At 41.0% G+C, this 21,382-nt stretch overlaps 1 protein-coding gene across 1 annotated transcript; it reads right to left on the bottom strand.

The window, feature by feature from the left end:
• Positions 1-1,539: 1,539 nt before the first annotated feature.
• On the bottom strand, positions 1,540-15,848 carry kcnk13b (potassium channel, subfamily K, member 13b). Its single transcript, XM_075459006.1, has 3 exons — positions 14,934-15,848; positions 9,728-10,506; positions 1,540-3,247 (listed from the first exon to the last, which is right to left on the bottom strand). Exons 1-3 carry the CDS (start codon positions 15,268-15,270, stop codon positions 3,092-3,094), a joined length of 1,272 nt encoding a protein of 423 aa, XP_075315121.1. The 5' UTR covers positions 15,271-15,848; the 3' UTR covers positions 1,540-3,091.
• Positions 15,849-21,382: the final 5,534 nt, after the last annotated feature.

Genomic DNA, 21,382 nt, shown 5'->3' with positions numbered 1-21,382 from the left:
AAAATAGGAAAATTGAAATTTTCCGACGTTTTGCTTTAAGTCTGCTCAGGGTCTGGACTTTGACTGGACCATTGTATATCCTTTTCTTTTTTTCGTCAAACTGTTGCAGATGTTCTGCTTGGCTTGCGATCGTCGTCCTTTTGCATGACTCACTTTTTCACGACTCACTTTTTCACCCAAGCTTTAGCTGTTAGACACATGGCTTCACAGTTTTGTTTATACAGAGGAGTTCATGGTCGACTGCAAAGTGCCCAGGTCCCATGGCTGCAAAACAAGCCCGAATCACCAGCCCTCCACCACATTGCAGCTTTGCAAATCCAAGCTGTGCTTCCCTGTTCTTTTTAAAAAAGGATAGGCGTTCTCCTGGCAACCCTTCGAAAAAGCCATACTTGTTTAGGGTTTTTTTGCTAACTGAGTCCCGTAGAGTCCGAGTTGTAGCTCTTGGGTTTCTTGCAGTTTTTTCTGAGCATTGCACAGTCTGACATTCGGGTGAACTTGCTGGGACGTCCACTCCTTTAAAGATTAACAACTGTCTTGAATGTTTTCCACTTGTCTGTAGAATGGTGGACTCCTGATGGTTTGGAAATGACCTTATAACCCCTCTCAGATTGATGGGAAGCAACAGTTGCTTCTCTAAGATCACTGCTGATGTCTTTCCTCATTGGCATTGTGTTCACACACACCTGAATGCTCCAAACCAGCAAACTGACAAAACTTCTGCTTCTTCTTTATAAATATGGCCACACTTGTTGATGATTGAATAATCAAGTGCATTTGATTAACAACATCTGGCTGCTATTCAACTCTCTTACTTGATTAGAATAAAGTAAGAGACAAACAAAAATTGGTGGTAGAGGTGTGTGCTGACACAGCCCACGCGGACTATGGAGGCCTCATTCAGTCTCACGTCGAAGACTGATCCCTTGAAATCAAATATTTCCGACTCCCGTCTTAATTTTTCACGATGTGATGGATCCAGTAGGTCCTTACACTTCCCAATATCATAGTTATGCGCTGGCAAAGGTGTAACAGCAATTATTTCAGAGATAAACATATCAATTTAGTAGTTTCGGGCTGTTTGTTGGCATCCATTACAGTGACAGACCAATCACAGTCCCCACTGCCCATAAACGTAGGTGGAAAATGGGATAAAAGGAAGAAATTATGCATCATCTACACTTTCCAAATGTTTGTGGAATGAACTGACCAAATCATTTCAATAAGGGTTGTTATACAGGGTTTGTAACTCTCAACGCCGCTGCAGTTTGGTGCCTCTGGTTTGCTTTTCTGCTCTCAGTAATCCGGTAAAATATTGTGTGGCTCCCGGGACAGCTTAGCTCTTGTTTGCGCACAGCGAACTCTTTGATTTTCCAGTGACTATATTTGTTGCCGCAAACCTGCGTAACCAATCTCTGCCACTTGGTTTGGGTATGTAATGCAAAAAAACGGGTACATTATATACGTTTTATTTATAATTTCAAATTTGCTCATTATACTATTACATGACATGTCAATAATTGAACACAATGTTAAGCCTTACTAATATTGTCAAGAGGAAATGAAAAAATGCAGAGAAAAAGGTTCCTATCGCTTTTTTTTTCTCTCAGTAGGGACGTTAAGTCATTAAGTGGAGAAGTCTAGCCATAAATGTCACATTGCAAAGATGCAGCTCACTATGTCACTAACGGCAGCTAACTGCCATATTTTTGTCATTTTCAGTGTTCGCTCAATTCCAAGCAGAAGAAGACAGGAACGTTTTTTCATAAATGAATCTCCTGGAATCCCCCTCCTGTGAGTTTGTTATAAACCACAAATGATTGTCGTATTCAGATGACTCACGAATCAACCTTCATTGCTTCGTACAGAAATGTGGCAGCGTTTTCTTTTGACATTTTTGCCAGGTTGGCATTTTATCGCTGCAACGTTAAAAAAAAGAAGATAATTGTCCGTCTACTCACGTCGTCTGGAAATCAGCCTCACTTGAGTCAAATACTCAGGCGGTGACGTCAGAGCTGGAGCCTGGAGGATACTTACCCCAGCAATTTCAGTGTCCTCACAGATGCATGACAGAGAGTGAGGACACATACCATCTCCTTCAAGCATGATGGAGTGTCGACAAGTATTCCTGCCCCCCTGCTGCTAGTAGGATTCAAGCCAGTGCCTCTATGGGAGTGTCATTAACAATCTCATCTCTCTGCCTCATGTCCCTTCTTCCCGCACTTGCTGGGAATCCAGACTACAAGATAAACATCAACTAAACGCCGCTGAGCCAGAAACAGATCATGAGCTCTTACTTGTTTCATTCAATCTATGTCAATAGCAACCACCTGCGCGTCTGGAAAACAGGAAAATATCCTCATGTTTGCATTTGTCCTTCGGTAATGAGCTGCACACCCAAAGTACACATCGTTTCAGCTGGAGACACTCTCTGTTAGGTTTGTAATGAGGTGCTCTTTAAGTGGTCTAGACTTGTGCAAGTGGTGACAATGAAAGAAAGCAATGCCAAGTCAGAGGGTGAATTGAAGAAGGGGCAATATGGCTGACATGCGTCTGAGGAAAGTATGGCAGTAAGATGATGGGCTTTGCGTTGAAGGTAAACGATTTGAACTTGGCTTCCCTTTCATTCGGTGAATATCCCATTGTCCATTTATGTAGTCACCACTCTTACACACAAAAACCACGAAACACTCACTTTATTAAAGCTATTTCTCTCTCATTAATATCCTGTACAGTGACAGATACATTATGGACTTCGGCAGAGTCATAGTGAGTTACTGTTAAAGACAGCAGATGAAGTGGAAGTTGCAGTTGGGTGTGAGGAAGCTTAGATACAAGGCTCTAGGCAGGCTTTTTTTTTTTTTTATCACCATGGAAACTGGGTTATTCATAAGGGAACATTCCAGCACTCTGGTCCAGATGCGAGACTCCAGTAAACTATCATGCGTCATTCAAGAAGCCGTGTTCTTGGCAGGAAAGTAGGCTGAGATGGATTCATAGCTGCTGGGGTTCGGCCTCCCTCAGTGTCCGCGCTTGCCTCGTACCCTCTCTCATCTGCGTTCTGCAACTTCAAAAGCTCTTCACACAGTTGCCCCTATCTGTCCACGCTAGTCTCTGCCAGCCGGTTATTCATGATGCCCAGGGCGCCCACCCCTCCCGAGAAGCCGTTCTGGCGCGAACTCGAGCCGGCTGGACGAGGGTGCCCAATGGCCATCTCCGAAAGCTGCTTCTGCATAATGGCCAAGTTCACCTGCAGGAAGACATAAAAAAATCAGCATGAGGAAATGTTTGCAGCTAATGTACATTCAACACGTGAAGCCTGTTGAAACACAGATATAATGTGTTGCCGGCTGGCGCATCTTGAGCTCACAGGTGTGATATGAATTCAACAGACGGCATCTGTCCTCTGCTTTGGTTGTGACGATTAAAGTGAAACCAAAGGTGACAAATCCTGAACAAGCGTGACTAAGAGAAAGCAGATTTCCCTCTCTCGGTCAGAAACCTTTTCCTTTCATTTTCCCCGTCTGCAAAGTAATGTTTTGAGTGAGATGGTTTGAGTGAGATGAGTGTGTGGGGGAAAAAAAATCATCAGTTTTCCACCTGACATTTACATTTTTTATTTGATTTATCTATTTGTTCGTTTATTTGGAATGGTGTAAAAACAAAAATTAAATGTTACGAGGACTGCCGTGGAATTTGTTTCAGACGTTCAAGCTCTGCTCGGGAAGAATTTTCAATAACAGCTGGACGCGTTTAGTTGAACATGATAAGTCACACATGTAAATGTTATGGAATATCTTGGAGGCTTGCTAAATGCATGTAGATTAATTTAATTTCCATCCATCCATTTTCTATACACACTTAATCCAAATCAGGGTTGTGGGGATTAAATTAATTTCCCAAAGAAAACCCAGAAGACCCGATGAATGCATTAAACACAGAAGAGTTAATACGCCATGTATGTCCCACTTACACTGAAAGACAAGTGATATGCAAGGCAGGGTGTTGCACATCTGTCAGAGATTTGGGCGATTCCCACTGATAGTAATGGACCTCCTCTTCAGGTGAAAGATGTCGTTAAAAGATGTGTGAATGACAAAGCGAACACTTCCTGTGTTACACAGCTTCTCATCGTTCCAATACTTTATCCAGCTTCCTGGCACACATTGTGGTCTCTCTCTCTCCGAAATCCCCCACAAAAAATTAAAAATTTTCAGGAAACTAATTATGGAAAACATCAAATGGAGGAGATTATGGAGATTCCCATAAGAATATATGAATTTCCAGTTGACTTACATAGGAAAATAACTGTACGCGTTCATGTGCCCCATTTCAGATTTTGTTGTGAGGAATACGGTTTGGAAAATAAATATGACAACTCATACAAATAATAAGAATCAAGCAATTACAAACTGCCACTAATAAAGGCCCAATATTCTAAGCAGTCTAAGTAAATAAAGGTTTCGGCCTTTACTTGAAGGAAAAAGGGTTAGCACGTTGTTCACTTCTGCACACACGTGAAATCTAAACACGTTGCAGCTCCTAAGAGGCCGAGGATGAAACATCTGGGGATGAAACATCTTGTTGGGTAATTACTCTGAAGACTTAACAGCATTTCATCTTTAATAAGGCAGGGGATGAGTTCAGAGAAAGTCCTTATTTACATACCAAAGCTACGACCAACCATCTGGAGCAGATATTCCTTCACAGTGTCCACCTAACACCAGCGTGTTAATACTGTTGTTAGCACAGTAGCAAGCTGGCATTAACGTGTACCGCAATTATCATTTTAATTAACCGCTCTGCTCGCATTTCTAAAGACTTAATAGTGTTGTTATAACCAAAACAATTAGCTTAATCAATAACATTTTTGTTGCCAAAGATTGATTACGTATCTTTAATTATCTTTATAGCTACGTTAAAGGTTAATAAGCACCTTGAATACAAATTGAAAAGCAAGCAGTCTTTGGTGTTACCTCTGCAAATCTGACCTCTACAATTAAATGGATCCTTGGATTCTTCCATTAAAAAAAAATGAAATATTTGAGGACACTTGCATGTAGTCAGCTGTATCTAATATTATGCTTTCATCATTTAGGTGACAGAGAGACATAGATTTGGAGTTATGCTGATTTACCTCAACATTAACGTTAACGACGTAGTAAATTTGAAACGACCCTGAAGTAATTTATCTGCATAAAGAACTTATGTTTAACAGTTCATTGTAATGTTTTTTTTAACACTCACTCATCTCTAAAGGTGAGAGGAGCCAATGTATTCTCCCTGCAAATCATCACTGATCAGGAAGTCGATCTGTGAAGCTGCAACATTCGAAGTCATTAAAACCTGTGAAAATTTGTATTTTTCATCTCTGTCTTATTCTTCTAGACTGTGAGGTAGAGTTTAATGCTGTATGGGCTTCATTTTAGAATGTGTGCCAGAACAGGACAGCCTAACACTCAGGCATGGCCGTCATTTTGCCGCACCTTTTTCACTTATAAATTAGTAGGAATTATACAAAAAAACTGATCTGCTCAGTAACTGGGAGTTTGGCAGTTTGGAGTCGCATACAGACAGTCTATCTCATCCCTTTGCCATCAAATTTGCTGTCAGTCTGCCTAACCCGACTTCCTTTGTTGTAAACAGCAGTCATGTAGGGTTCTAATGTTATCAGCAACTTCTGGCAGGTTAATCGTTCATTTCAAACCAGCAAAGGCACAAAGAGACTGTGGTTACAGATGAGTTGAAGATCTTAATTGAACTTGTTGGATATCTTAATTTGGCTTGTTCAACTCATTAAAGCCTTTATCTGACTGACATTTGTGCAAGTAACAACTGCCTGGCTGTAGCTCTGAAATATCAACTATGGTACTGAAGAAATTGACTGCTTTTTTTTTATTATTATTCTCTTAGTCCAACTTTTCAATCTCTTTCATCTTAGGTCTAGCAAATTATCCAGATGACAGCCAATAAAAACTTAACTCTATGCCGTGCTGTAGACTGCTTGTGAAGCATGTCTCATGATTAAAGTCACAAGCTGCAACTTGATGAAGAACATAGAGAATCAAAGAGATGCGCTGCTGCCTGTAGTGTTCTTCTAATATTACTCTAATATTTCTATGATCATTCAGTAGCTTTGGAGCTTGTAAAAGCTAAGACACCAACAACAAAGGATTTCAAGGAGAGAGATGGCTACAAATACAGCTTCTGGATATGATATGAAGCACGCTATGTGATTGGGAAATGTAACCCTTATATAATATAAGGTCAAGATTTTTACCATCAAAATGCTTAAAGGTATAACAGGTGGTTACTGATTTGTAGGGACAGCGTTCTAACAAGATAACCCAGAGCTCAAATAGAGATTTTGCCACCAGTTTGTTTTAAGCTGTTCCAGTGTGTCTAATGAAGATGCCTACACAAAAGGAAAATTAGGACGGGGCATCACCAAAAAGCAAGTAGGTCTGGCTGCGAATCTCATAATCTCATCCAACTCCGCTCAACTTCAACTCAACCAACATCAAATCCAACAGAGTAAGGTTATGTGGCAGGGTTAGGGGTTTAGTGGGTGTGGCATCTAAAACAAGCATGTAAAATACAAGCATAGGAGGGTGTTTGTTTGTATTTTTTTATAGAGAAATGCACCACCACACATTTCTATTGGATACTAACTGAGAGAAATGACTTTGGTCTGGGTGTGTTTTTTTTTTTTTTTTTTGTCGAGAAATTTTCTTCTTAGTGTGCCTTAAATGTCCGCGCTCAGAAGAAGAATAGGCCCTCACCCAATATGCATTTAGCCTAACGGTATCAATCAATTTTGATGCCATTTTGATATGAAGAATAAGGCTAGGCCAGGGTGATGATCCTACAATCAGGGATTAAAGTCCCCTTTAAGGCTAATAAACTCTTTTTTTATTCCTCACTTGTTATTTTTCAGTGTAAACACATCTTTGTACAACAGTTTATGTCTTTTTTAAACATTGTTTAGCAGCGTAGTAGAGAATACACTCCAATCAGCCCATTCAAACTTTCAAAATTATTAATCATAAATATACAAAAAAAAGAATAATAAAGCAAATAGCTTAACTGAGACTGTTTATTTTTACATGGGAAGCGGAGTCGTAAGAGACTTTAATGCCTTTCTAGTATGTCTTTATTGTTCACCAGCATCCTTGTAATGATTACAAAGTGCAGCCACCTTCTGTTTTTCAGATAATTGACTGTTCCTCCTAAAGATAACCCGTCTGGACTGACCTCTAAATTTTATGCATGAGAGAGACTGCTAGTTTTTGACTTATTTCTAAGTGTGGATATTTACCTGAGTGAGGAATTTAATGCTAACATGCTTAACTTCAGCAGGCACGTTTTCTATTCTCACCATCTCACGAGTGTAAGTGTGTTAATAAATTCTCATTAGCTATGAGCTAACAGTGCTCTACAAATCCAAGACGTGGATCCAGAACATCGTGTCACCAAACCTTTCGTCAGAGCATTCAATAGACGTTGAGCTATCTCACTGAAAAAATCAACATGAGATGATAAAGTTAAATCATACAATTTTCAATAAAATGCTTTAAACAGTCACACACTGATATTTTGAGTATTAGTTACGGCCATCTTAAGGGATAAGTTAGAGATCTATAATGACAGAATGCCACAGTATCCTAATTTTAACTTTATTCTTCGATGTAAAGATTTTATTCACATTCCTTTGAATCGAGCCAATTAGTTTTGTAGTTTCTGGTTAGTACTGCCTCTGTGTACATGCACAGCAATATTCCCACTACATTCCAATTATGATGTGTACAGGCATTGCAGATAAGACAAACCCATTCATATTCCATGTTACAGAGTATAGTTCAGTTCATGACTCTCAACCACCTTATGTCCCCCCTATGCATCAGCAGTGTTTACACCCATCTAAAACCTCTGTTGTATTTATGTTCCCCAAAACATGAAGCAAGTAAAACGTTTTTTTTCACATCAGTCTACCTGTTCTTGACCAAACTCCGTCAGAGCCAGTGTTGGCAGATGTTGTAACAGAAACAAGCCACCGGATATATGAAAACAAGCCCATTACAGGCCCAAAGACCTGAGAGCACGCGTTGTAAAGCAGAAGTGTGTGTTGCATGATGCCACGAAACCTCAGGTCAGACATAATGGTGCCATTAAAGTGAATACATTCCTACATAATCTGACTAAGATCAGAATACTCTGCTCTCTGAATACTCTGAATATGATCTCTTTTGGGTTAAGGTGATCAGAAAATGCTGTTTACATGGCAGTTTATTACTCAGAGTAAGGTCTTTATTAGGTAAATATAAGAATACTGTTGTGCAAGTAAACTGTCAAGTTCTTTCACCAGAATGATCATCAGATGTGAACAGATGTAATTTGGTTTCTGATCCATTTTGGAATACAAACTGGTCTCACGGAAACGTGTAAAATATGCACGATACCTCGAGAATGCACTGTGTGATGAGGGCACGTGGTGTGCAACAATTATATAACTGCACCAAGAAAAGCTACAGACGTTTTTGCTCCACTGACTTGTATGAGAGGATGATGAGTTTCATGAGGTTATGAGGACACTGCTGCTTCTGTGAAATGGTCAAAGATTCGTTCAAAGGGAATCTGAGTCCACCGGAGCCACCACAGCAGAGCTGGTATTTCACTTCAGAGCATGTCATTTCAACATGTAATGTGATGTTGAAGAGGTCCTACTTATTCAAGTATTTCTGTGAGATCAGGTTACTATAGTAATCTTTAGCTGAGGGAACAGAGTTTTGACATTCACTTGCTCCCTCAGCTCATCAGTCTCTTGATTATTTGTTCGAACAGTGGGGTAGCCACTGATATTTAAAGAATTTTTAGTACTAATATGTATGTAGCCTGCAGAAAATATAAAACAATACCCGTGTAGACAGAAGACTTACAGTATATCAAAATATAAATCACATTAATTTTTGTCGGGCTATCACAGATCACTGATGAGACGTTGGTCTAACCTCACTCAGTGGGGTTACATGGCACTGAAAGGATCGGATTATTGGCGTATTATAGAGTTTCTCCTTATTTGAGCAAGGGTAATTATCCTTGGATATATGGCGGTGAATGAATCGAATCATAGGCACAAAGCATGTCATACTCCGATACGATGGGTGGCGCTGTACCCATTTCAACTATTGCTAATAGAGCCACTTCCGGTTGACCGCTTCACCACCACCAACAACAACAAAAACTCAGGTATTCGAGAAAATGGCGAACGAAGAGCAAGATGAAGCTACGTCCCTCTACATTTCGTTTGTGATGAGCATGCTTATTGCACAAACGCGATGCACAACGGTGCATTGTTTGTTTCTTTCCGACGCGGCGACGACAACAGTAATATCGTCTCTTCCGACTTCCGGTTCACGACCCCGAGCAAATCTCGAGCATGCGCAGAACGCAAAGTCTAATTCACCTCGTGCTTCACCGTCTACAAGCACGTTTAATTTGACTTTCAACCGAGTTATCTCGGAGTCTTAATCCGATTGCAAGTAATCTGAACCGATCCAATTTCTTGTCCAATTAAGGTGTCTACATGAACTTAATAACTCCTTCTTATTTTAATTTAGCCAATTATCCGATCCTTTCAGTGCCATGTAACCCCACTGACTGATTACAATTAGATGGGCATTATGTCACACAGGGTGTGAGACAGAACCTGCTCCAGCCCCAAAGTTCTCACCTTGTTGGCTACTAAGAAGTCCCTCATGGAGATCATCTCCCCAGACATCCTGCGCCCATTGTCGGTTTCGCTCTCGTTGATGGCGTCTGTCTCAATGGAGGGGTCCCTACGGGCACGGAGGTGGCCTGGGACAACCACGTTACGTCGGGGGTGCCGATGTGGGTGGTGACCTCTCCTGGGAAAGCAGCAGCGGAAAGGGGCTTCCAACCTCCTCAGCAGCCAGTTGAGCACCTGCTTGATGACGATAGAGATGACATTGAAGAGGGAGTAGATGCAGCAGACGCCGGTCAGGATGAGGAGGAAGTTACCCAGCCGGTAGGCAGCCGTGGCATGGCCCTCGTATACGACTCGCTGGCTGCTCACCATATCGCCAAACCCAATGGTGCTGAAGGCCACAAAGCAGAAGTAAAGTGAGTCCAGGTAGCCCCAGCCTTCAGCAGCTGAGTACATCAGGGAGGCACAGCAAGACACCAGGATAGCTGCCGCTCCTAGAATAAGCATGACACAATAGACTGATGGCTTCCAGCCGGCAAGATCCTCCCCTTTTCCTACTCCAGCTCCGCCTGCTCTGTCTCCCCCTGAGAGACGGCGTCCATTTTGCGGGAGCACAGCCTTGTTATGCCGCCGTTCGTGACAGGACTTGAGGACGAAGGCGATGACAGTGATGACACGCTCCAGAAAGAGATTGAAGAAGAGGATGGTGGCGGCGCAGCCCAGCAGGCCGTAAAACATCAGGAAGACTTTTCCTCCAATGGTGGCAGGAGTGGTCATTCCAAACCCTGGCATACACACACAAATCATTCTGCAGTGAGTGGACATCTACATGGGTAATAACGAGACAGGAAGAGGTCATCGCAAGGAGTAACTGAATTTTGAATTCGTAATTTGTTTGTTTTCATTGTGTATGAACAACTTTGAATGACGGAAAAATAGAAGCAATCGCCATAAAGCATAAGCTTTCTCGAACTTATGTAAAACCTCCATTTTCTTTCTCACACACACTTGCAAATGAATCCTAGTGCTGTAAGTAAATGAATAGGTTATTTGTAGAGAAGATAAGAGTGGTAAAAGCCTCCAGCTGCTTTGTCATTTAAACGATACACACTTCCAGTTACTGATGAGGGAAAATGGCCAATTACTTTTCTCCTCTTCTTCGAAGTTAAAATTGTACTCATGCAACTGCCTCTCTGCAATGGGTTGCCATTGGTGACATCCGCTCCCTTGTTCTCTAAATGTTTCTGTAATTTGCTAACATTCACTTTGAGGACTAAGGTGTTCTGTAATTATTCCCATTTCCAGCATGTGTTTGGCGACTGAGAGAACCAGTCGAGCCATCTGACATTCCATTTAATCATTGTCCCAGATTTTTAAATTTGTCTTTTCTTTTTTTCTTTTTAAATCCCTGAGATGTTGTTTCAATGCGACTTTGTTTCTTTTGAAACAACAGATGCAAAAAAAAAAAGGAATCAAAGTGAGAGGTTTTACATTCCCCTGCACTAATGTCAGCGGTGTCTCCTTTTCACCCCTCATTTAACACTAAAAGCTTGTGAAATGCTGCCTATCTCTATTCCTGTACTGGTTTTTCACTTTATTGAATTCACGATATTTTCTAAAAGTTTGATCCCACGTGTAATTTTTTGTGTTGCATTACAAATTAATTGTTTAGAGGTATGGCAACTGTCAATGAGTGCAACACACAAGTCCCTCTCACTATAAAAAGAAAGTTAAAAATTACAGTTGGTACTGTGATGGAAAACATGTTCTGCTTTGTGACAAACTGGCGCTGTGCCACAGGCAGGCCTCTTGTGGAGGGTTTGATTGCCTCTTCGTTCAAAATGGTTGTCAAGATGCTAATTGAGCCGGAGTTTTCATCCAAAGACGACTATAAAGGCAAATGGGCTGGATTTTACAGATGTGTTTTTCTTTCCTTCGTGCTTCACAAACCCAGGTAAGTGTGATGTTAACGATCCATTTGAGACATTAAATAAACTATATAGTATCTGAAAAAAATGAAAGAAGATAGTGTACTGCTGTGTCATTGTAACACTGGTGTCAGGACGGTTGTTCGAAACAAAACTTCTAGATGAGGCTGGTGTTTTGCTATTTAAATCTGGCTTTCTCTCTAAATCCCTCCTTACTGTCTTAAAAGGAAACCTATCATGCTCATTTCTAGATTTCCACCTAATTCTTATTCTCTGACTCCGCCAGAGCAGCTTTGTATGATTCCCAATTAAAAACGAAAAAACAAATCTGCGTCTGTTTGTTTTTTTTGCTGGACCTTTATACATCCCCCTGTGATTTTATGCTCTAAGGTCTCTAAGGTGCTGTTTACACATACCCGGGTATTTTGAAAAACGAAGACCTTTCCCTTCGTTTGTGCCTTTCGTTTATACACAAACAGAGTTTTTTCCTCCGAAAACGAAGCTAACAAAAAACTCTGGCAAAAGTGGAGATTTTTTAAAAACTCCGTTTAGCGTTTGTGTGTAAACTGGTTGAAAGAGACGAAAACGGAGTTTTCAGAATGGAATGCAGAGTTGTCGTCATAGTACAGAGCCCCGCCCCTATCCGTCATGTTGGCAGAATGCTAGCGTGAGAACGCCTTTCTCTCCGTCCATTGTTTATCTAGCAAGCATGGAGGTACTAGCAGCATTTCTGTTGTTGAGAGCTATACTCGCTTGTGTGATTTTGAAAATTACAGTCATACATTTCATCAAAGACATTTTTCACGGCTTTAGCAGTTTTATAGTCCAGCGCAACGTGTAAAAGTAGCTCAGTCTCGCTATCAGTCCACACACATGAGCCTGGCGCAATATTTTCTTCTTGAAAAGGATCCGGAAGTTCTTCCTGTCAGCGGTTCTCTATTAGGCTTCTGATTGGCTTGTGTGGAATTCTCATTGTTCTAACACTGCCACCGTCAGGCTTGGCGTAATTTAACAGCTCCTGATAGCGTATTTCTCCGGATCAATGTAGACGTGGTTTTTTTTAAAAACGGGGTTGTGTGCACCTAGTTTTTTTTGCAAACGAAGGTTAGAAAATATGCGTTTTTCAAAATACCCGGGTATGTGTAAACGGCGCCTAAAAGAAACAGTTTAGCTTCTGTCTCTTTAAGAACCCCCTCCCTAAAACCCCACTCTCTTCTGATTGGTTAATATTTGGGAGCCTGCCATGAGGAGGCACCCCCTCTTTGTGAGCTCTCCTGTCTTTCCTGTTCTTGTATGACCACATACACTTTACTGACAGAATTATGTTTCATATGAACATCAACACTGTAACAAAAGCATTGAAAGCATCTCCTTAAAAGGTAAAAAAAAAAACTTTCAAAGTAATGGTCTCTTTTGGGGAGACTTTTTGTGTGCCGGGACAAAAATCAACAAAACGATTTACCTGTGTGTACAGTAAATATGAGACAGCCAGCAGCTCTTAACTGCTTGTGGTCTGATTTTGCAACATAAAACTGCTCCAACAGCACCCCGAAAGCTGAATTATAAATGTGTTTTTTTTTTCTAATTCACGCAAAAACTGATTTGTAGCTGCAGTTACAAGTGGATATTCTCATGTTTGGGCTTGTTTCCCCATTTCCAGTCTTCATGCTGGTCTTGCTGTGAGTTTACACCATTTGTCTTTTGTTCCTTTAGCAAGGTGCCATTTACTTCATTGTGTATTCCAAGAGAGAAGGGACACAAAGAAAAAGCTAATGGAAAAACTTGAGGCAACAAAAATGGATGTAAACTCGAAAAGCAGAGGGAGGGCCAAACTGTAGCGTTCCCTCACCATCGCAGGAGAAAATAGATCGCCGACAGACGATCCTGTAAAAAAAAGCTAACTAACGATATCAAAAGATTGCTGGGATTTATGGTTCCATTGGAGTGAAATGCTGGAAATATAGTCACAACTTGTGAGGTGTGATCAATTGTCAACATCAGTAGAATTTCAATCTGATGCCAGCGTATGCCTTACAAGGTGCCTTTGAATTAGGCGTTTTGTAAGTTCCCTGTGACTACGTACACTTACGATACTCACGGAGGTTGTGCTTGTGGTGGGTTTCTCTGGCTTCATGTGCGTCCCTCAAAAACCGAGACCAGAATGTAAGATGAAATTCAAGACGAGAAAGGTTACACATGACTGCTGAAACGGACAAGATTTGACATAAATGGAATCGTTGACCAACAAGAGCTGGATTCAGAGTCAGTTACAGTAATCAAGACATCATTTCTGATGACTTGTCTGTCATAAGATCAGCGATATAAGGTGAAGTCTCTCTGCAGTGCAGTATAGAGCAGCACATTACTTACACTGTCTGAACCTCAAACTGACTGCGTTCAAACACATAACAATGATGTTTCTGCACTCGGGAGGCAACCACGTGAATGAAAAACGAGGCAAATTTCTGGGGTTAAACTCATCATGTGGTGCTGTGCTGTTGATAATCTCGCAGGCAGGTCCAAGGAAATGGTGATTTCGGTATTCATGATTTCAATCTTTTTCTCTTTTTAGGCTCCGTCAAACTCCAAACACGGTGTTTCATACAGAGTGCCTCCATATAAACTATGGCCTGAGATTGTCATCAGTCGGAAGGCCTGTCGTTCTGTCAGTCGATAAAGATCAACTCTCTCCCCTCAAGATGTTTGATTGGCAAATCATGTACAGGAAAAAAAAGGAATGGGGGCACAAGTCGGAGGGAATGTTTTGACAGCGAAGGGTCAAGAGCAGTGTTCTTGTTCAGAACAGCTGCTCAGACATATCCTGCTGGTCTCCTCCACCGACACTAACAACTCAAATGCTGTCAGACAGTCACGGAGACGGAGAGTTCTGAGATGAGGAGAAAATTGTCAAAGACAAATACTGCTCTGAGGGATTTTCTTCTCCTTCTTTGTGTAGTTCCCTTTTATCCCTAAAATTGGATTTTGTGCTCAAACAAGAATTTTTGGCCTGTGAAATGTAAGAGCTGACCATGATGTGAGAGAGTTTGTGACAACATTTCCCAAATAAAAAAGGGAAAACTGACAAATACCATTTGTAGCCGAGTGAAGAATACAATTTGAAAAGGCTCATAACACCCACACACACAAAAACTTATAAACTGATCGTGACCCCCAAAGAAGGGCTTTAGAGTAATATTTCGCAGTGGCTTCATACTGTAACGTTAGGTTTGACATTAAAAATGGCATTTTTACACTGTTAAGTACGACTTTCCCCTCTATCTCACCAATGGTTGATACCACAGTTCCCACGAAGTAAAAAGCCCCCGTGAAGTCCCATCGGGGTCTGATCGCGTCCACGCGGATTCCCGCCATGTTCGCCTCCTCATAGTTCCTCAGGAAGTTATTCAAGTCCTTCTTACTCAGGTTATACTTCTGCGAGAAATGCTCGAACCGCTGCGCCCAGCGCTCCTTCGCCTCTCGCTCCTTGGGCTGTTCCAGCGCCGAGAAGACGGCGGCCCCACACAGGAGATAGATGACAATGAACAACGCCAGCAGCAGGAAGCGCGCGTTATCCTCGTTTATCGGACCGGAGCTGCAGCAGCAGCCGCTCCTACATGCCATTATGTCGCTGTTGTCTCCGCGGTGCAGCTGCTGCTGGGGACCTGTGACATGGTGGTGTCGATTAAAACGCGCGGTCCTCCGAGGAAACGCTTAGGGGACAGCTGATGAGGAAAAAGTCCCTCGCCGTATAGTTTCATTGCTGTTAAAGCAGGTTGTAATCGGGTGGTTTTGCGCCGTGGATGTCCAAACTGTTTTAGCGTTGTCTAACCCCTTCTGCTCTCAGTTCATGACCACTAGTTAGGTTCTACATTAGACTGGATGGAGAAAATGTTCACAGAGGAGGAGAGGTACTCGAAGCAACCTGTAGATGCAAAGCAACGTGCTGATCTGCTGATCTTCAGTGCTGCCTCTCCAAAGCAGTCCCCGCCCCGGAGCGCGCGTTTTACGCGCCGCATATTTAGCACAAATAGATGATTGAACTTACTCCTCAGCATCGCGCGAGAGATCTATCATCCTAAATCTGTCAGCTCGAGGACTAATTTCCCGGCTTCTGTTTCTAAAAAGGCTTCAGAAGAGCAGAGTCTGACCATGAGCCTCGAAGTGACCCGTCATGTTCGACCCGATCCCAACTTTGGAAGTTTGATCCTGACAATATGAAAGCGTGTTTGTACGGCAAGATCAATATCACTTGACCTTTCCGTGCTCTGATGAGGGATTCATGCTCCTGCCCACTGTTGCCCGGGGACGATGTGAGCAAATGTCACAGCGGAGCGACGGTTCGAAATAAATTATTCAGGATCACAGGGACACCAAAAGAGCTATTTCTGGGGGGAAAGGGGAGGGAAAAGGGATTTAGCAAAACGATGACGCGTCAAGGCCGTTTCAGGACCACGGACAGAGCAACAAGTCTGTATTTGTGTTGATGCCACCTGACAGCAGGCGCGCGGCAGCTGTCAGGCGCAGGTGATGTAAAAAAGCAACTACTTATAGATGGTCTCTTTTAAAAGTGAGTTGAACCCGAAGATGTGCGCATTAGTGAACGTCTGCGCTGCATATGGCCAGAATTAAGAACGCTGGAGAAACCATTTGAAGCAAACTGTAGATTCATGATTTTATTTTAACCAGTTCATTATTTCATAGAACGTTAGAAAAGTTCAAAACAGTCTTATTTATTTTGTGAATAATTTTAAAGCTCAATTTAGCTAAGCTAAAGGAAATATAAAGACCGATATACGAACACATTGGATTAGTGTTAAAAGCAGATGAAGTAGGCTAGTCATTGAATGGGGTGGGGGAGTGATGAACCCTAAAAATAATTGCACATCTATGAATTTAGTCATCTTGTCAACTCATTACTTTGTGCGTGGCTTTCTCCTTGATTGAGGCCACGTTGTGACTGATTTGCCAGACTTTGCCATCTGAGGCATTTTTGTTTCGCTATGCTGTTATTGAAAAGGGGATTATTATAAATGGTTGATTATGCTTCAAATTAAATTGAAAAAAATCTGTACAGCCTGTGGTAACCACACGGTCTTCAGATTTAAACTCCTATATATCATATTATCACTCCTCCAGTAGAGTACTTCTTTCACACTGACGCCTTTTTATCATTAATGTAATGATCTTATCTATGACCTCAGTAAGAGGGACAAAACCAGTACCTTTAAGTTTTCATCTACAATTTGCTATTGATACTTCTTAAGTGGTATCTTTCTGGAAGGATGTTTACTTATAGACAATATAGTATAGTGCATAGTACTACATTGTACAACAGTAGTACTGCAGTGGAGAATACTACACTGGTATATACTATATTGTAGTAGACTGCACTGTATATTATGTGTATGTGTTTATGTTTATGCATTTAGCAGACGCTTTTATACAAAGCTTACAAATGAGGATGTAACATTACAGCTAACATCAAAGCTATAAGCTACGTAGAAGGAAACCTAGTCCGACTCTGTCAGAGGTCACAGTGTAGAGATAGAGTGCAGGCATAGAGGGAAGTTCAGAAATGGAAAGTGCAGTAGAGGGGGTAGGGAAGTAATGGGTAAGTACTAGGGTAGGAGATGCTCTCTGAAGAGCTGGGTCTTCAAGAGTTTCTTGAAGATAGTGTAGACTGTTCTTGTAGCACTCGGTAGGTCATTCCACCATCGTGGAACCACACATGAAAAGAGTCTGGATTGTCTTAAGCGTGGTGTAGGCACTGCTAGACGACCGGAGTGACCGAGTTGTGACATAAGCCTTTGCGAGAGCATTCAAGTATTATTGTTATCATATCTATATAACTGTATAGTATAATTGTGTCATACTGTAGTATGGCTTATATGTAAACTATATTTCTAACATAATGCTTAAGTATTGTGTAGTATTCTGTACTGCACTGCTTATCAGAACCTGTACAATCAGGTAACACACTGCACTGCATTATACTGTCGGAATCTGTACTTTACAATGCTACAGTGGCCTGTACGGAGCTAACAACCTAAAATTCCACTCCAGCTGCAGCTGTTGCCCTTCTCATGACTACCATATGTTTGGCTCTCATTTCTTGACGTGTGTGTGTGTTGTGTTTTGTTCCAAACTAGCTCCCCTGCAGCTGTGTATCTCCCATAACACTGAAACTCAAGCTCATAATTATTTCATCAATTTCATATGCAGGGACAGAGATGCTAAACACGATCGGTTGTCCCTTCAGATTTCTGATTCACATTGCCCACGGGGGAAGCTGGGAGCAGAACTTGTTAATATGTTTTCCTTTGAGGAGGTAGCTGGAACTGCTGTAGAGATGGACTGCCAAAATCACAGCCTCCCTCCAGCAATTTCCTATTAAACGTTTGAACAAAATTAGCAAATATTTTTTATTGACAACTTAGATTCGCAGAATTTGGACGAAAACCAGATGTATGCTCTCCGTGGCAATGTTTTTATATATTTTTTTTATCTGCACTTATCTGTTACAAGATTAGACACTGGTGATTCTGCTTTTACTTCCTTCTATGATACGTTGTTGCCAAGCAATCTCACTGTATCCTGGATAAACGTATTGATATTCTATTTGAATTGAAAGATTGAAGCATCTCCCTTTAAGTCTGGCTTCCCTGCAGATGTTGGTGGTCAATTATTTTTTTACCTCGAGCAGTAAATGTTTCATTAGCTCACTGTGTGAAACATGAGATCCAATCCACTTCAGAAAAGGAAAAGTAGTAGGAAAAAATCTGTCAATAAAAAATTGACTCAGCATAATTTGGCTCTCGTGTTTTTGCACATGTGGGGCTCTAATTATAGGTCATTATTTGTGGCTGTTTGCTCATTTGCTGGCATGTGTGCAAAAACATGGCATGTGAAATCAATGCACAAACATCGGAGTGGGGATAAACCCTCTCACTAGATACTGACTTTATCAAATTCAGGCCAAATATCATCGTGTGTCTACAATTGGTCTATGGTAATGTATAGTAATGTTAATTTTGATGGGAAACATTGCGTTTTCGACATGTCTTTATGTGCATTTTCAATTTGTAGAAACTAATTAAAAAAGAAAGACGATTCTAAAACTAAAATCAATCTGGGACATATGACCCAAAGAGATTCAAGACAGATAAAAGAGAGTACTTAGCCCTGTTTACGATGCTGCCTTCGTCAACTGATACAGAAATATCTGCTGGTATCTGCTAGTTTCTTCCTCAAAAGTACTAAATGTATCCTCTTAACCCCAAAATGATAACAATGATTTCATGTTTCCAACCTGACAATTTATTCGTTCTTATATAGTTTCACTGAAACTAGTATGAATGGACTCTGTCTTTAAAAACATCATGTAAGCTGTTGTTCAACTGAATCCTGAATGGAACAATCATAAATGCCATTTTCCCCATTCACCGTTTGTGATTTGATGTGCATTCAGTTGTCCTCCCACTGTAAATTTTGCTGCACTCAATTTATATTCACATGTGCAGGGAGCAGCAGATTTGTGATTGTCGATTGTTAGAAACTTGTGGTTCAATGTCTGGGGTCAAAATCTGTTTTGCAAAGGAAAGCCTTTTCATATCCAGCCACTGAATATATCAGATGCATAGGATGGTTCTGTTTACAGTTATTTTCTCAAAAAATGCCACTGGATGCTCCACATGTTTATAAGTACATCGAGTAATGGGCTAAATCAAAGAACAAACTAACTTTCCGAGAAGAACATCGTGGTATATATCAACTTAAAGCTGATCCACAAGCTTGCATTTACTGTATATAGGTATGTGGTTCTGTTTCCACGGAGATTGGGAATGTTAAAAATGGTTATTCATGAGCTGAGAATTGAGACATTTTGTAACCACAGCAACAGCTCTGCTAATTACAACCGTATATGTTTTTTTTATCCATAAACCAGTTCTATAAGATAATGAAAGACCACGATCCTTGGCTTTTTTTAAATAGGTACGATGACATTGGTGCTCCAATGACTTATAAAAACTGTCATGCGTCGAGGCAAGGTCAGAACGTTTGTCATCAGCCTCTGTAAGCGGGCACTTTGCCTCATTTTACACTGGTTTATGAGCGGCATCCTTAGTCTAATGCTCTAATCGCTGCCACGCAAACACACACATACACCAATTTTCAGAAGAAAGGCTCTAATTCAAGCTCTTGGGACTACAAACATCCACAGTGGTGAGCTGTCCTTAAGCAACATATCCAGCATTTTCTGTGTAGTCGTTCTTCAGCTGATCCTGACCTCTGACCTCCTATTGGTGGTAAGAAAACATATTTCTTGTTGGAGTTAGGTTAACAGGTCTACTGAACAAACAAATCCCAAAGGAAACGTCCTCTTCTGAAGCTTAGCTGTCTTGTTTCACACAGGAGAGTTGTTACCTTCCATGTAAGAAAGATATAAACAACAAACTGTAACACAAAATGAAGGGGATTTTTGGAGACCACAGTCCACCTTCACCATGGCCTCAGACCTGGGTAGTTCTGCATTACATAGCTGACATTCAAATAAGCCAGTTAGCTACTTTTCGCCACAATTCAGCTTTCAGGATACCTCTTTAATTCAACATGCAATATAGTCTGATGTCTTGCAATAGAAGCTCATATCAGTGTTTCTTTCATTTACTTTGACGTTTCAGGCCCGTGACGAATTAAAAAATAAATGGAAAAAAAAGGGAACGGTGAAGCTTTTGCCACTTTGCGATATTACCATTCACCGTCTCTTACAAACACTTAAAGGACTTTCTGGCATTGAGGATACCAAACGATGATGCTTTTCAGGAGTTAATGTGCCCCATTCATCCTGCAAACACATCTAAAGGTGTGCAACAGTACAGGGCTTGCTGTTGCATTTTAATGAATGATGATTCCTCATGCAGTGCCATCTGAGGGATTTGCACCTGTACCCTTCTGAATTTCTTTGCAAAATTAATTGAATTATGTTATATACCATAGAGGGGACAAAATATGTAAATCCCTCCCAATCTTTCTTTGAGGAACATTGTTTTAGTTTGTCTTAAAAATGACGATGATATACTGTAAACACTATTTAATTTCCTTTATTTAACTTCCCTGCTTTATTGGATGGTGTTGAAATGGTCTGAAATGGGAAAAGGGAAGCGTAGAAGCATATGAAATAAAGATGACAAAGCATGAAATATGTTAGGTTCTTTCCTTCAAAGTAAATGGTGAGTCACTGTGTCTTTTTTTTTTTCATTTTCCATACTGTTCGAATTCCTTCTGGTTTGGAGTTGTGCTTCATGGTGCCTACATTAAAGCAGCCCCCACACTGCTTTTAATGCAGGGAAGATTCCAGTGTGATCTCATCCTTTGGTTATGGAGACTCAAGAGCACTTACCTGTGATGTACGTATATCAGAGTACAAATGCACCATTCCATCTGCTGTAAAAAACTGTCGGTGAGCACAAGCTGCGCTGTTTGAATAAATGGAGAAAAAGGGGAGATGAAACTCAATCCATGTGGTATCTTTGAAATGATATCAATGGCAAAACCTATCCATAGTAGCAGTGCTGAAGTGAACTGTTACCCAGCAAGGCAAATAATAGTAACTTGCAGGTTTCAGGTATAGTAACTAGTCTAGAGATTCTCATACATCTTGTGATTCTCATGAAAGCTTTGTGCTAAGGTTTCTTGACATGACAGACGAGTTACTTCCTGAGCATTTCCTAAA

The sequence above is a fragment of the Odontesthes bonariensis genome, chromosome 24 (genome assembly GCF_027942865.1).
Source record: "Odontesthes bonariensis isolate fOdoBon6 chromosome 24, fOdoBon6.hap1, whole genome shotgun sequence".
NCBI classification, from domain to species: domain Eukaryota; kingdom Metazoa; phylum Chordata; class Actinopteri; order Atheriniformes; family Atherinopsidae; genus Odontesthes; species Odontesthes bonariensis.
The sequence above is the reverse complement of the archived record's forward strand: the minus strand, read 5'-3'. Positions and strand labels throughout refer to the sequence as shown.